The following is a 17030-nucleotide window of genomic DNA, read 5'->3' on the forward strand; positions in this document are numbered from 1 at the left end:
GTTTTAATACACTCAGTTTTCACATTAGCATTACCCCAAATACAATTTCCAGAGTCAAAGACAGAAAATGAGATTTAGCCTCAACATTTGGTGCATTACGTTCCCAATTGCAATGAGGGGCCAGCTTGCACTGTGAGTCACAGTGAGGAGTTTCAACATTCTTTCGTCTCCTTTCCAGTCAACATGTTCCCCTGTCTCTGCCATGCCCAGTGCAGACAGCAGGTGGGAGCCGATTAAGATGCTGGCCTTAGCAGTGGGTACAGACCCCCTGACTTACATACCCTGCTCACCTAGGCTCCGATGAGAACAAGTGGGCTTAGGCATTCCCTTCACCCACAGTCCCGAGTCCCCATTCTCATGTTCGGAGTTGGCACAAAACCTTCTGCTCTCATATGTATTCCTATATCAAGCTGCTCTGTACCCCTAGGGTGTGAGTTGGAGATGCCTTGCAGCGGGGTGGTGCTGAGTGTTCCCACTGAAGTTGAGCCTCTGAGGCACCAGTGACCCCTTATGCCTCCTAACGCATGGCCCACAGTGGGCCCTCATTTTCCCCAGGGATGCCAGGATGCCCACCACCCGTGCTCATAGTCAGGATGTTTCCCCATGTGCCATTCTCTGCTTTCTGAAGCCGTAGTGAGACTCAGCAGCAACGCCAGGAATGTGAAATCAGACACACATTGTAACAGAGCTAACAGATAATCTGACAGACGCATAGGGGAACGCACCGTGGGGGTGCTGTTCTCCTGAAACTTGAAATCTAATGGGAGGGACAGAAAAATAAAAACAGAAAAAACCACCACCACCATCACCAGGTATATGAACCCATAAATAAAATAAGTACTAGATGTTGTGAGGCCTGTGAAAGCAACAATCAAGGATCGGAGCGAAAGTAATTGGGCTGGGAAGCACCCTCTAAGGAGTTAACATTTAAGCTGAAGCCGAGGGATAAGAAATCCAGCTCTGCCCAGGGAGCAGGGAGGGGAAAGAGCCTGGTGTGGAGAAGATGAGGCCAGGCCAGGGGCCAGGGGCTGAGGTGTGGTTGGGGAGATGGGGGACTGACCATGCAGACCTGCAAGGTTCGTGGGGAGGTTTAGATTTGGTTCCCAGGGCAAAGGGAAGCCAGCACAAGGTGGTAAGCCAGGTTTTGTGGCCTTTCTGTCATGAGAAGGGCCATCGTAGAAAGGTGGGGTATCTCAGGCTGCTTGCCTGCTGGGGGCCCCAGCTGAGTAGCCCTGGCGAAGACAATACTAATAATTTCCACAGAATTCCACAGCCAGCCTTTTCTGCTAAGGCGAAATGGAAAATACAATGGCCAGATGTGCCAAGCCTCTGTTCAGGGCACCATGTCAGACCCTCAGAAGCGCAGCCGGGCTGGGCACTCTTGGCCCTACCACCCTCGTGATGAGCGCCCAACCTGGCCTGTGTCCCGATGCCTCTCCCTGCAAGGGGCCGCCCGGGAGCCTCCTACCACACATTGTTGTCCGGGCTGTGGAAGATCAAGGATTCTGTTCCCTGGAGGCTGTTTTGATAAGGCTGAAATTCAGCTCTTTCATAGTGTCGTGTTCATTGCTGATAAGGCTTGTCTCTTTCTTTTCCCTTGTCCATTATAGAATTAATGGCCTGTGTGGGTGAGAGTGGGTGCATCACTAATACCTGTGGGGCTGGGGCAGAAATACAGCACGAGGCACAGATACTGAGAGTCATAAATCCATCCGGTCAATGGCTGAATGTAGCATGTTCTATTGTCCTAAGTTGGAATGTTCAAGTATAGGTTTTATTATTACTCAGGTATGGCAAGGCCAACAGATCAGGAGATGATTGCCCTTGAAAAGAGAGCTTGTAGCTCACAGGTCCGAAGGGGAGGGACATGCCACACCATGGCGGAGCGAGAGAGAGAGAGAGAGAGAGAGCGCACATGAGAGGGGGAAGGGTCAGAGGGAGAAGCAGGCTCCTTGCTGAGCAGGGAGCCCGATGCGGGACTCGATCTCGGGACTCCAGGATCATGACCTGAGCCAAAGGCAGTCGCTTAACCACCTGAGCCACCCAGGCGCCCCAGCAAATGCAACTTCTTAATGGTTAGAGACAAGGTATGGATTTAGAATCCTTGGATCCCTCGGATTCCGTGCCAGGACCTTCTGCAGGGCAGTTGGCTATGGCCCCCTAGCCCCGGCCCAAGGGCCGCCCCCCTTCTTTGCCATCTCTGTCATGCCTTACTGTAAGTGCTACACATACAAGCCTATGGACATCCTAGCTTGCGTGTCCAACCTCTGCCCACCCCTTTGTGCTGAGGCTTGAATCATTCAGGTTTTATATTGTGTGGTCTTTCCCACCCAGCATGGGTTTGTCCCGAGGAAGCAGGTGTGCAAGCTATTCATATTTTTTTCTGTTAGCTTTTTCAACACGCTGGCTCGATGGCCCGTGCCTGCGTGAGCGATGTGTGGAAGGAGAAGGAGGTACACTGTTTGCATTTGGCCTCTCTGAGGACTTGGTCCACAAGCAGCAGGTGCTCGGTCATGTGTGGCCTAGTCGTGGGGCCACGTGGGGGTGACAGCAAGTGCCTGGATGTGAGCACTGAGTGCGTGTGTGTGTGTGTGTGTGTGTGTGTGTTGGGGGATTGTCACTAGGAGGAAGGAACCTCATAGCCGGCTAACCTCATACTTTTGTGAAATTGTTCCCAAATGGAAAATCGTTCCCATCTGACTAGGTGCCTCAGTGTGACCCATCTGGCCTTTCGCCCCACTTGTGTATAAGGGTGGAGAAAATACGTCAACGAGAAAACTGCAGGTAGGATCTTAGATTTTCAATTCACAGGTATTTTGTCTTCTTGGGGTGTCTTATTGCTACGCCTGCATCTACTTGCCCCTTCCGGCGCCCAGTGGGGAGAGGCTGGGGATGCTGAGAGCTGGATTCTCCGGGCTGAGTATGCTGTTCTCCTGCCTTGGAGGGAGGTCCGGTCTACTGCTTGGGAAAGGCATGCCCTTCATTCGGGGCCTTGAATAGAATCAGACCCCATGTTGTTCACCCCAAGCAGAGGGATCACTTGGCAGTGGTAGCTGCTAGCTGGCCTTTATGTAGGAAAAAAAAAAAAAAAAAGCCAGTTCACTTTCAGACACTGTCACAGCCTGCAAGAGCTTGGGCTAGTCTGTGTAGTCCCCACATATCCTAGGGTCATTGGGGACTGGCACTGTTCAAGAGCCCGCCAAGTAACATGTAGAGCACAGATGAGCAGGAGGTTGGCTCCTCTGCGTTGCAGGAAGCGTGGTTGAGGACTTGGTGTTTAAAGATGGGAGTTTTGCAACCTTCTGTCTTTATTTCATTCCCCACCTTACCTCCCCCTCTGGTCTTCTGTGTGCTTTGTTTTGTTTGTAATAGAAACTGAAGCATGTCCATAGATTCATTTCCGTCTCGGGTCCCAGGTCCTTTGTTCCGGGGAGCCCACGTGGCCCTGCCTGTCCCCTCAGCCTCGGTTGCCTTTGTGTCTCTCCTGCACTGTCCAGCGAGTCATTCTTTGATGATCTCAGGCACTTGGCACCCTGATCCTCTGTTCTGATTTCCGGCTCCTTATCAGATTGTCAATCCCCTGAGAACAGAAATTGTGTGGTCCTCATTGTGGCTTCCCCGGGGGCTGGCCTATAGCTGGTATCGAAAAACATACTGGGCCCCTTCCCTGAGCCCATGACTGGGCTAGGCGCAAAGGGTTCAAAGAAGATAGAACTTGAGCAGGGAGGATCAGCCATGTCCTACATGAACTGGATGGCTATAGGAAGGTCTGAAAGGTCCGCAGAAGCCCGGAGGGAGTGAGAAGACCGTGGGAAGAGGGGGGGCGCAGGGCAAGAAAGCGGGGTCTTGTAGCCCAGACAGCATCTTGGTGGGTAGGAAGGCAGAAAACATTTGAGGAGGGTATTCCAGGCAGAGGAAACAGTCAGAGCAGAGGTATGAGTCTCAAGAGTCAGAAGAGGCACTGTATTGGCTCAAGTCACCACAGGGGAGGTGGGGGTGGGAGGGCAGCGGGATGCTGGGCCCTGGGGCTCGGAAGCTGCCTCTTCTCTGTGAAGCTGTGTCAGCTTCGTGCTCACACTATGACTGAACTGTGGCTGTAGGCAGCTCCCAGCCATTTGTCAGCATTGGCACTGGAGAGGGACGGTCCTCTTCAGTTCATGCACGTTTGAAAACTCTGGAACGAGGAGCCAACTGGTTCGTATGAATGTCTCCTCTATCCGGGAAAGACTCTGCCAAGAAGACAGTGGGTGCTAGGCTGTGCTGGCAAGGGGCTGGGTTGAGGATGATTAGCACCTCCAAAGGGAAGGGTGTTGGGCAGATATTCCCTCTGCTGGAGGTGGTGAACATGGGTTGATATCTTGTAGGACTGAGAAGCAGAGCAGTTGGTGATGTTAAAATCTTTTGCCCTGCCAAAATCTGCTGGGTGCAAGAAGCAGGCTATCACTGGGCTGTCTGCTTAGTTACTTCCTAAGACAGCTCAGAGGGGCACATCCAACATGGAGACCCCATGTAGCTGGGGATCTGATTAGCTTCAGATGGTTGCCCTTCCTGCCCTGGAGGACATTCGGAGTTGTCCTGCCGTGCTCCAGGATCTCTCTTCCAAGGGCAATAACTCGGGTCAGACCTCGGGTGCTCTTGTGTCCAATAGAGAGATGCCAGTTTCAGACCTTTAACAGTGAAGGGAAAAGTAAATTCTTTCCTTCTGTGAAATATACAGTGCCTTCAGTGAAATTCGTCAGTTACGTTTCATGACAATTGGGCAGCAGGATTATGTATTTGAGAATACATAGACTTTGCCATAAAACTGAACTGGGTCTGAATTTTTTATTTACCCCTTGAATGAACTCCCCTCAGCCTCAGTCTCCTTATCCTCAAAAGGGATTTAGGGAGTTATTGTAAATGAGATAATGCACTCACATGGATGCATCATGCCGACACCTCGTGAGCTCACTTTCTTTAGCTTAAGAAGATCGAATGAGGATTTGGGCCTTTTTTTTTTTTTTTTAAACACATATTATTTAAGAAAATAGTATTCCATTTTAAAAACCAAGCCCCACATTCCATTCCTTGTTCTGTTAAAAAGAAGAGAAGTAAATCATGTGTGTGTGTCTGTGTGTGTGGTGCGTGCATGTTTGAGGGGACTAAGGAGAAAGAAGTAAAGAATAAAAGTATATATTCTCAAATGTATACTACTAAGCAATGTAAAAAAATAGACATTTTAAGCAATTTTTAAAATATTGTAAATGGATCTCCAGGTCACAACTCTTTCAGTTATTTTTAAAAAAGATTTATTTATGGGCGCCTGGGTGGCTCAGTTGGTTAAGCGACTGCCTTCGGCTCAGGTCATGATCCTGGAGTCTCGGGATCGAGTCCCGCATCGGGCTCCCTGCTCGGCGAGGAGCCTGCTTCTCCCTCTGACCCTCCCCCCTCTCATGTGCTCTCTCTCTCTCTCATTCTCTCTGTCTCAAATAAAAAAAAAAAAAAATCTTAAAAAAAAAAAAAGATTTATTTATTTATTTGAGAGAGAGAGAGAGCGGATGCACGTGCGTGTGAGCAGGGGGAGGGACAGAGAGAGAGGGAGACAAGCAGACTTCCCGCTGAGCAGGCAGCTGATGCTGGGCTTGATCTCACAACCCTGAGACCATGACCTGAGCTGAGACCAGGACCTGAGCCCAAAGCAAGAGTCCGATCTCAACCGACTGAGCCACCCAGGCGCCCCTCAAGTGTTTCAGTTACACGTGCTGGAAAGCAAGAAGGCAAACCTGAGCCCGCCGCTGTCTGCAGGGAGAGCTGGGGGAGGGAGCTTGCCTTTCCATTTGGTGGAAACATGTGGTTGGCGAGGACTGTGTGTCAGGGCTGTGGTGTGAAGCTGCTCGGGACTGATAGCGTTAGGTTTTGCTCTGACCTGCTTTCCATACCACACACACTTGGTTTTTCTTCTTGTCATTGAATTGTGCTGGTTTATTGGGCTGTATGCTTCAAGGGCACTGGGAGATTGCATGTAGGAGCAGGTCTGGACTAGGAAAGTGAGAATTACCGTATCAGATGATACCCAATTAACTCATGACAAGCACAGCAGGTGAAATTGGAACTCGGGCTTTATCTTTTATGGACTGGAATCACTTACTATACATGAAGCATTTTTAAACCTAGTGGGGCTTACCTACTCATTTCTAACATCCTTCCTTCCCACCTGCCCACCCTCTCTTCCCATCCAAACAGGTGTGGCTTCTGCAGACATGAGTATCAAGACGGACAAGTCCCTGAGATGCGCTCTGGGTTCAAGGGCAGTAGGGCGGGGCTCCCTGAGGCAGCCACAGGGCACCTCGTGGGAGAGTCATTGCCGCACACCAGCACGCGGGGCAAAACAGCGCAAGTGAAGCATAAACGTAGTTCAGAATAATTAGTTTTACTTTCGTTGTGGGCAGTGGAGTCATGATGATGCTCCAGTTCTGAAAAAGTCTTTCCACCCTCTGACCTTCCGGGTGCCTCTCCCAGCGTGAGGTTATTGTAACACAGCATTCTTACGCAGATCCCCCAAAGGAGAACATCTGGACGTCCGGTTCCAGGTGTAGTTGTGACCCTGGTGGATGTCCTGCAGGCACCCTGCCTTCCTGTGGTGTGGGATCCTGCCCCACATCGACGAATCTTTTTTTTTTTAAAGATTTTTTAAATTTATTTGCGAGAGAGAGAATGAGAGACAGAGGGCATGAGAGGGAGGAGGGTCAGAGGGAGAAGCAGACTCGCCGCTGAGCAGGGAGCCCGATGCGGGACTCGATCCCGGGACTCCAGGATCATGACCTGAGCCGAAGGCAGTCGCTTAAACAACTGAGCCACCTAGGCGCCCCCACATCGACTAATCTTAATGTAAGTTGAGGGGGAAAAATGATTCCGAAATTATTGAGAGGAGTAAAATAATATGACATTAAATGCCCGATATTTGAAAACACAAATCTTATTTTATGTGCAACTGCTGTTTCGGATTACCCATGCCTCCTCCGGCTTCAGCCAGCATGGAAAATCCTTTAAGAGTGCTACTCCATTCACTTCCTCAGGAAGTCCACTTTTAACCCCCTCGAGCTGGGCGGAATCTCTTCTGCGACGCTCCCAGAATGGACTGCAGCTTTAAGTTTCAATCACTGAACTCAGCTCGTTGCTTTTTTTCATCATGCATTTATGTGACCATTTTCTGTCGCCAAACCTGGTGTTTTCCAGGCTAAGGGCAGCATCTGATTCACGTCTGCAGCCGCAGGGCCCAACGCAGAGCTGGGCACACGGTACGTGTTACGAAACACGAGATGGATATAAGAATGAGAGTCAGGCACATCCCTAAAAAGAAGCCTGCTCTTTGGTACCGTTTATTAATTCTGTCAGATCTGTATCTGGCCATTTTTCTCTTCTCTGCAAATCTCTTATTGGCATCAGAGGAAAGGAGAGAGAGAAATTACCAACACCACGCTGAATGATGACCTGCCAATGGCAAGTGAAGCCATGGTTAATTTAGTGATGGTGTGTTTATTTGGTTCCAACCCTAGGGAATTGACAATGACCAGTCTAAAGCCCAGGAAGGATTGTCTCCTGCTTAACTCAGGAACCCCGCTTGAGATTCTATTTAAATGACCACCACGCATAGTGGTAACAGAAAATGCTGTAAACAAACAAATATATACATGCAAATAAAAATCTGTTTGTAAAACCACATGATGTCTTATTATTAGGAGTGAACCAACATGAGTAGGAGCCTCAGAGAATTATTAATCATTTTCTCATGCAACCTACTATGAAACCAACTGGACTATACCTTTTACACACACACACACACACACATTACACAATGGTAATTTATTTTAGGCAAATATGTTTAGCAGCATTCTTCCCTACAATTTATATACAATCAGGTTTCCATTTGTTAATGGCTGTTCTTTGCAATTGTCCATGCTCTTTGCAACTCTGACTTTTTACAGAAGTCTTTGGTCTCTCCTTAATTTACTCTCTCTGTGAATACCAGCTTCATTTTGTTGGTGGCTAAAATTTCACATGCATTTATTCAATGTGCATTTTCTGAGCCCCTGTGCTATTTAAAATGGGAGTCATGGGTTCCAAAACAATGGCCTCTGGGATGATCCCTCACTGACTGTGTGACTTTGGTCCTTGCTGGCCCTCTGTGTCATCCAGATAAAATGAGGATAATAATAGAGCTGCTTCATGGACACTCTCATTGTTTAGCATTTAGAACAAGGTGTTTAGAACAGTACTTGACACACAGCAAGGGCTCAATGAAATGTCATTGATATCATTACCTCGGCATCATGTTTTCTGTGTAGTGAATTTCCAGTGTGACAAGATCGCTCTGGTATCAGTAGGGACTCATGGCTGGTGTTTCCCTCTTGCACTCTGGTATACAAGTTGATTTGTGTAGCACGTCATATCATGGATTCCACCATCTTTTGAGGTCCTAGACAATACTAGTCCATCCCACATATCAAGACAAACAAGTTGCAAATCCATTTTTCTGTGTTGTTGACTTCCCTGGGCCTTTGTTAGCTCGGTGTTACTACTCCCATCTCCATGCATGGTTTAATGACTCCAAGAAAGAAGAATTCTTTCATTCACTCCAATAGAAGAATAATACTTTAGATGTTTGAAAATTTCTCAGAATTCTGCAATTTCTCCTTTGTCTTTCACATCTTCCTTTTGGAGGATTTTACTAATGGGAGTTACTTGTATCGAAATTCATCCTTGAATAATGATCTCTGAAAGTTGATGACTTATTTTTGTAAAGTGAGGCCAAGCCTTATGTTACTAGAATTACTATGTCACTGGAAAGTTCCAAGAAAATGGCCAATGTTAGACAAAATCTGTGATTAATGCTAGACTGATGGGGTCCCTTTGGCTTCCATTGTCAAATTTGAGATGGTGTTGTACTGATCTCATGATGCGGTCATTGATGGAGGATGGTGGGGCTGAAGCTCTTCGTAGTCTAGTCACTGCTTCATTCAGTCTGATAAGGAGTCAGCCTGGGTGTTGCTCATTTCCTGTACTATTATCATGACAAGTATTGCTGTCCTTTATTGATGCAAACAAAGGATATAATGCACTAGAACCTAGTTAGACCTGTTTTCCACTTAACATTCTTTTACCTTCCTTGTTTACACTGAAAAGGATATTGCTGGGTAAATTGGTGGTGTTTTTTCATCAGACTCATCGGGGCATCTGTGGATTGAAGATGCATGGACAATGTTGCTGTGGGCTCCAGGGAGACATCAGTGTCAGAGTGTGGCCCCACAGCTCTCTCTGTGTCCCTTGAAGCCATGTCTCTTTTAGATTTATTATTTTTATTTATTTTTCTATTTTTTAAAGATTTTATTTGTTTATTTGACAGAGAGAGACACGGTGAGAGAGGGGAGTGGGAGAGGGAGAAGCAGGCTTCCCGCCGAGCAGGGAGCCCGATGCGGGGATCGATCCTGGGACTCCAGGATCATGACCCGAGCCAAAGGCAGACGCTTAGCGACTGAGCCACCCAGCCGCCCTTCTCTTTTAGATTTAAATAGTGCCTCATATAGGGCCTGGCATGAAGTAGGACCCGGGTTAAATTCCTGTAACATTGATTTGTGTTTGTAGCACGCACTCTGCTAAATGTTTTCACAGATTTACTGCATTTAATTATCAATCAGTTTTTGCTTAATTGGATTCATGAAATTAATTATATGAATTCCATTTTGATAATATTGCCCGACTCTGGATATAAGATTCCCTTAGCAAATGGAGAGGAGGGGAAGTGTTTCTGCATTTTCCTAGTTAAGAGGCCTGCTGACTTGGAGTATTTGGCTTCCTTCAGCACCATCCCTCAGTTCTTGGAAGCTTGCCTCGATAACCCTACCGTTCTTTTGGTGTCTACTCTAAGACCATGTTAGGAAAGGAAGGAAGCAGAGGGACGATGAAAAGGGAAGAAAAGATAAGTTCTGTTCTCATACATCTTGGGCATTTCTTTTTTTCTTTAGAGACGGGGAGGCGGGTGGTGGCAGAGGGAGAGGGAGAATTTTAAGCAGGCTCCATGCTCAGTGCGGAGCCTGGAGTGGGGCTCGATCTCATAACCCTGAGATCATGACCTGAGCTGAAATCAAGAGTCAGACAATCAACCAACTGAGCCACTCAGGCGTCCCAACTTGGGCATATATCATTTAGGAAGATAAAAACTTAAACTCCCTATCTATAGTCCTGGCCTCGTTGGAAGGTTGTGAGTCAACCTAGTTCATATGCGTGCAAGGCATTGTAGGCTGCCTGGCTGGGAGATGGGTCAGGATCCAGTGAAGGCAGGATTTCAGTGCATCATCCGTGTCAGATGGCAGCCTCTAGGCAAGCAGAAAAGCATGGGAAACTGCCTGGATGCCCTTGTGTGGGGCCAGCATGTCACTACCTGGAGCCTCGGATGCTTAGATGAGCCAAGTATGTAGTGATTTCTGAACAAAATCATTAATATGGAATATATCTGGATTATTTTTAAACATAAGGATTTGGCTTTCTTGCCCTCAAGGAAAGTGCTGTGCATTTTTGTCCTTTGGATGAAAGATAACATCACAATAGACTCGTAGTGACATACGATCACTACGGGCTTCTTAAGTTACTCTCACTCCCTGAGTGATATCATCTAGTCTCGTCGTTCCACACACCAGTATCTTCCTACTGTCCATCTGCATGCCAGACCTTTTCTTGACTCACATATCCAACTTTGTTCTTGACATCCCCACCGGATGGCTCATAAACTCCAAGTTATCAGATCCAAACTTGGACTCTTTTTAAGCTTCTCAACTGCTTTTATTTTTTCCAGCTTATGGAGGTATGATTGACAAATAAAATTGTGAGGTATTTAAAGTATACAACGTGATGATTTGATACATGTGTGCATTGTGAAAGAACCACCTCCTTGTCCATCCAGTTAATTAACACAGCCATCACCACATATATTTGCCTTTTTTTTTTTTTTTTTTTGGTGAGAACATTTAAGTTCTACTCTCTTAGCAAATTCCAGTCTAAGATGGAACTCTTGCTCGTCTCCCCAAACTGGTTTCACCTGCATTCTTCCCATCTCCGTTGATGGCAACTCTATTTTCCAGTGGCTCAGGGCAAAAACCCTGTAGTCATTCTTGATGGGTCTCTTTTTCATACACCTGAATTCAATCCATCAGGAACTCCTGATGTCTCTATCTTTAAAATATATCTAAAATCTGCCTCTTATCACCCACTCCTGTGTCACCATGGTCTCAGTCCCCACTACCTCATCCTGGATTTTTGCTCTAACCTTCCTGTTTCTCTCTACTTATCCCAGGTCTTCCTAGAGTCTATTCTCAACATAGCAGCCATGAGCCAATTTGTCGCCTTTTTTTCTCCAGTGTTTTCTCTTCTCTTTCAGAGCGCTCAAAATCCTGACATGGCTTTCTATAACTACAGCTATATAACAAATCATTCCCAAACCCAATGACTTATAGTCATTTATTGTGTGCACAAATTCTGTGAGTTAGGCATTTAGACCCAGAGCAACAGAGGTGGCTTGTCTCTGTTTCATGATGTCTGGGTCCCTCAGACTCTATGGTTCAAATCCTCTGAAAGCTTGCTCACTCCCATATCTGGCTGTTGGCTGAGAGCTTCACCTGGGCCTTCAGCCAGAGCACTTATGCATGACTTCTCTGTGTGGCTTGGGCTTCCTTACAACGTGGTGGCTGGGTTCCCAGTAGAAAGAGCCAGGCAGAAGCTGGACCCTAACCTCAGAGGCTAAAGAGCATCCTTCCTGTCATTCTCTATTAGTTGTAATGTCATAGCCTATTTAGATTGAAGAGGAGGGAAATAGATTTCACTGCTTGATGGAAAATGGCCAAGTTCTGGAATAGTGTGTGGGACCCAGAATATTACTGTGGCCATGTTTTGGAAATACAGTTTGCCACAGTGGCCTGCATGATTGGAGCTGGGCTATTTCTCTGCCTTCATCTCTTTCCCCAGAGAACATCTGCTCCAGATGTTGCTGGAGTGGTCAGGTGTGCTCCTGCCCTAGGACCTTTAGACTGGTTGGTCCTTCCACCTGCTCTGCTCTTTCTAGGATGGCTGCTCATGTGCTCCCCCCACCCTCTTCATGCTTCTACTCAAATATCACCTTCCCAATGATGCCTGACCACTCTACAGCCCCATTCTGATCCTCTTCTCTTGCTTTGTAGTACTTACAACCTTCTAGTACTCTATGGAACTCTTAAGTTTATTCTTTATTACCTGTCCCTACCAGAATGAAGCATGACATAGGCAGGAATCTTTTTTTCTTTGTTTTTTTAAATTTTATTTTATTATGTTATGTTAGTCATCATACGTTACATCATGAGTTTTTGATGTAGTGTTCCATGATTCATTGTTTGCATATAACACACAGTGCTCCATGCAGAACATGCCCTCTTTAATACCCATCACCAGGCTAACCCGTCCCCCCACCCCCCTCCTCTAGAACCCTCAGTTTGTTTCTCAGAGTCTATAGTCTCTCATGGTTCGTCTCCCCTTCCAATTTCCCCCCCTTCATTTTTCCCTTCCTACTATCTTTTTTTTTTTTTAAACATATAATGTATTATTTGTTTCAGAGGTACAGGTCTGTGATTCAACAGTCTTACACAATTCATAGCGTTCACCACAGCACATACCCTCCCCAATGTCCATCACCCAGCCACCCCATCCCTCCCAACCCCCACCACTCTAGCAACCCTCAGTTTGTTTCCTGAGATTAACAATTCCTCATATCAGTCAGATCATATGATACTTGTCTTTCTCTGAATGACTTATTTCACTTAGCATAATACCCTCTAGTTCCATCCACGTCGTTACAAATGGCAAGATTTTGGGGTTTTTTTTGATGGCTGCATAATATTCCATTGTATATATATACCACTCTTCTTTATCCATTCATCTGTTGATGGACATCTTGGCTCTTTCCATAGTTTGGCTATTGTGGACATTGCTGCTATAAACATTGGGGTGCACATACTCCTTCCAATCACTACATTTATCTTTGGGGTAAATACCCAGTAGTGCAATTGCTGGGTTGTATGGCAGCTCTATTTTCAACTTTTTGAGGAACCTCCATACTGTTTTCCAGAGTGGCTGCACCAGCTTGCATTCCCACCAACAGTGTAGGAGGGTTCCCCTTTCTCCGCATCCCCGCCAACATCTGTCGTTTCCTGACTTGTTAATTTTAGCCATTCTGACTGGTGTGAGGTGGCATCTCATTGAGATTTTGATTTGGATTTCCCTGATGCCAAGTGATTTTGAGCACTTTTTCATATGTCTGTTGGTCATTTGGGCAGGAATCTTTATTGCTTCTTTTCACGGGTTTATCCCAAGGGCTTAGAATGGCATGTGGCACGTAAATATGTACAGGATGTGAAAGAGCACTTCCGGTTGAGACATTGTGAATTTGTAGTCCTTGTGCTGGATGAACCAGGGAACAGATCTCTGCTTCACGGAGCCATATACCCACATCTTACTCCCCATGCTAGCGCAGTACCCAATGCACAGTTGGTGCTGAAAATAAATATTTAATTTATTTGGAGAAAAAAACTCAGCACAACTTCACTTGTAAATGAGGCTGGCATAAATCAATAAGATTAAGAGACCAACTTAAAGAGTTGCTTTCCCTGGGTACATTTCTGTTTTTATCCATTATGAACTGATGAACCAGAACTTGTTTTAATTTCTGTATAAATCTTTACAAGGAATTTCAAGGTCCTTTTTCCAGTTCCAAATATACCCCCCTGTCCTTCACCCTAACACACACGTGGTGATAAAATAGGGTCCTGAGAGCCCCCTCGGCAGAGGCTCTGGGCAGAGAGGCAGCTTGACTTCTGCTTTCCACACACCCCAACTTTAGAGTGTAAATGCATGAATTACCTTTGACAACACAGGTTGGGATAAAAACACTAATAAACTCCACGATAGCGATAATAATAGTCATGATAGAAATGGCGACGACATCACTCATTACAGCTACCATCTGATGGGGACTTCTCTGCTGCCGCCTGCTCTTCTGGGCACTTCATATTCCCATTTCTGCCAGTGATCACCTTGAGAGGGTGGATCAGGACTTGTCCAGAATGCACCAAATCTCTCTTTAATACAAAAATGTTTATTTCTATAGTAAAACAGCATGAGTTGTCCCTTTTATTCCCTCTATTTTAAAAAAGTGACAATGTCAAATCAACATTTTGATTTTTTAGAAAGATTTTATTTATTTATTCATGAGAGAGAGAGAGAGGCAGAGGGAGAAGCAGGCTCCCCTTGGATCCCGGGATCACAACCTGAGCCAAAGGCAGACACTTAATTGATTGAGCCACCCAGGAGCCCAACATTTTGATTTTTTTTAACGTATTAAGAGGACAGAAAAAAAATCAACATTTTCGTCACTTACAAAAGACCAAATCTCTTTTTATGAGTAAAGTGCCTCTTTGATCCATGGGGGCACAACAATCATCTCTTCCTCCAGCATATGGTGATTACGAGGCTCTGAGTTTATCTCTAGGGGCCACTGACCTCTCAGCTTTGGAAGCTGAGCCGTTGATGGCAACTCAGCTCAAGTTCTGTCGGGATCAGGTTTCCATGTGTTTCTCAGCATTTCCAGCACCTGGCTCCAGGCAGCCACCCCAGTGGATTCGCGTGCTTTCCAGACCTAGGAGGTGATCATTACTGTCGGCCTGACTGTGATCCTTTGGTTTTGGGCTTTTAGTTGAGCACTTCTGGGTTTTGTTCAATCTTTGAGTACAATTGCCTCAACTTTGGATTTTTGTTTTGCAGAAATGGGTGTGAAGGAGAATGCTCTGAAGTACATGAAAATGCTTGAGGATAAGCTGCGTAGGTAAGGATAAGAATGTCTTCATTACAGACTCCACAGTGCGCCCGGGTTCTTGACTGTGACAGAATTTAGTGAAAGCAAAGAGAAAGGCTCACCAATTTCTGTAATAAGTGAACAAAGAAAAACACACAAAAAGGAATCCTTTGAATTTTGTAACAGGATTCAAGCAGGTGCCATATAAACATCCCCCAGTCTTCTCCTCTTTATAAAAGGTAAATAGGTGAAGATGTTTAAAAGTGTCTGGGGGAGATCACAAGTTAGTTTTCATGTTCCATAAGATGAATCTTCTTTGCCATGTTAAATTCCGAATTCGTGCCTTGGTCTGTTTTTTTCTTCTTAATGTCTGAAGTGGGTCTTATGGATTTTGACCCAGCTTATACATGTTTTGGAACAATATAAAAAAAAATGCACATCTTAGGTTCTGTTTTGAATCCTGAATCAAAACCAGCATGGAAATTCACGGTTGCTATTTTTTTTAACGCAATTAGAAATTCAGATTTGAGAAACATTACGGATGTTGCAGCATGTCAAGATGTTTCTCATTTTTGTGGATGTGTGCTCATGAAAATAAATCCCAGCCACCAGGATCTGTTCCTAATTAAGGAAACAAGTATGAGAATGTAATGTGTACTTTCTTCCCTGGGAGTCATTTAGCTTTATGGACTGTTTTGCTACTCTTTTGGAATTGTTAAATAACTCTTTAAATAGGCTATGCCTTAAACCTTTATGGGCTCAGATAACGCCATTGGCTAAAATGCTTGTCCTTTAAAAGATACTGAGAGATGCTGTTTTGCTGAGTTCTGCTCTGCGGGGCAGGGAAGGTACTATGGGATTTGTTCTAAAGCTTGCAAAGCTAGTTCTTCCAACCATTGACTGCTATTTCCCCTGCCTCTGGCGCCCTAGACACAAGGAGGACCTGTGACAAAGGTGGTCAGTAGAGAGTGTGGGGTAAGGGCACGCAGGTATTAGCATCCTCGAAGGAAATGTCTCCCCTCCTTAGAAAGTAGGATACTCATCTGGATCAGGTGCTCTGCTCTGAGTGCATCCTCTTCTTCTCTTCTGTGTACTCAGGCAGGTTTCAGTATATCCCTGTTGACCATATCCAGCTAACATTTTTATTTATTTTTATTTTATTTATTTATTTTTAAAGATTTTATTTATTTATTTGAGAGAGAGAGAATGAGAGAGAGCAAGCACATGAGAGGGGGGAGGGTCAGGGGGAGAAGCAGACTCCCTGCCGAGCAGGGAGCCCGATCCGGGACTCAATCCCGGGACTCCAGGATCATGACCTGAGCCGAAGGCAGTCGCTTAACCAACTGAGCCACCCGGGCACCCCTCCAGCTAACATTTTTAGCCGTGAGCACCGCACACACCATACACCACACCGCACCCACTGGGTTACTGGTCCGCAGCTCTGAATGGAAGGAGCTTGGGCGTTGGTGGAGAGACGCCCATTGAGAATGTGGCTCTACAGCTTATCCAACTGCCTAACCTCCAGTGAACATCCTCCGTCAGCCTCCCAGCGATAAAGCTGAAGGAGGGGTACCTGCCTTCTCGAGTCAGGGTGTGCATTGAAGTAAATAGCAGAGATAAAGCCCGCACTTAGTGGGCAGTCAGCAAACGTTCGTTCCCTTCGCTTCCTGCTGCTTCGGATCTTCGCTCTCCTCTTCATCGGAACTGAGTGAGCAGTCGTGCCCAGGACTCATCCTTTTCCCTCCACACCAGGTCCTCCTGCTGTGTATCCAGCCGGGAGAATGGTCCATCACCCGGCTGGATGGGCTCTTGCACCTGGCCTGTGTGACACCTACATTCCCTCCCCAGGCCCTCGCCTCCCGCTCCGGGTCCCCCAGTCCTGCCAGGCTGGCCTCTTGTGTGCCCTCGAGCCCGCCCAAACTTCCCCTGCTCCTGTGGGTCTGTCTTCTCTCGCTGAATGACCGTAATAGCTGCTTTTTATGTTTTTCCGGCTCTTGTCGCCCTTCCCACTCTACTTTCCAGGTGGTCTTGAGTGAGCACCTGAAAATACAAATTTGGTCATCCCCATCATCCTAACGATAAAGCCCAAACATCTTACTGTGGCTCCTTGCATTTTCCATGTGGCCTGTGTGTGTCCTTCAGCGTCATCACCCTGCCACTGTCACTCCACCACCATGACTCA

At 46.3% G+C, this 17030-nt stretch overlaps 1 protein-coding gene across 1 annotated transcript in view; it reads left to right on the forward strand.

Annotated features, from left to right (window-relative positions):
- Positions 1–17030, forward strand: part of DISC1 (DISC1 scaffold protein) — a 369242-nt gene that overhangs the window by 281416 nt on the left and 70796 nt on the right. The window contains exon 10 of the mRNA XM_035008463.1: positions 14818–14878. Within this exon, the coding sequence (XP_034864354.1) occupies positions 14818–14878 (61 nt within the window). The remainder of the gene's footprint in view (positions 1–14817; positions 14879–17030) is intronic.

The sequence above is a fragment of the Mirounga leonina genome, unplaced genomic scaffold (genome assembly GCF_011800145.1).
Source record: "Mirounga leonina isolate KUSES-001 unplaced genomic scaffold, KU_Mleo_1.0 Mir_152, whole genome shotgun sequence".
Classification (NCBI taxonomy): Eukaryota; Metazoa; Chordata; class Mammalia; order Carnivora; family Phocidae; genus Mirounga; species Mirounga leonina.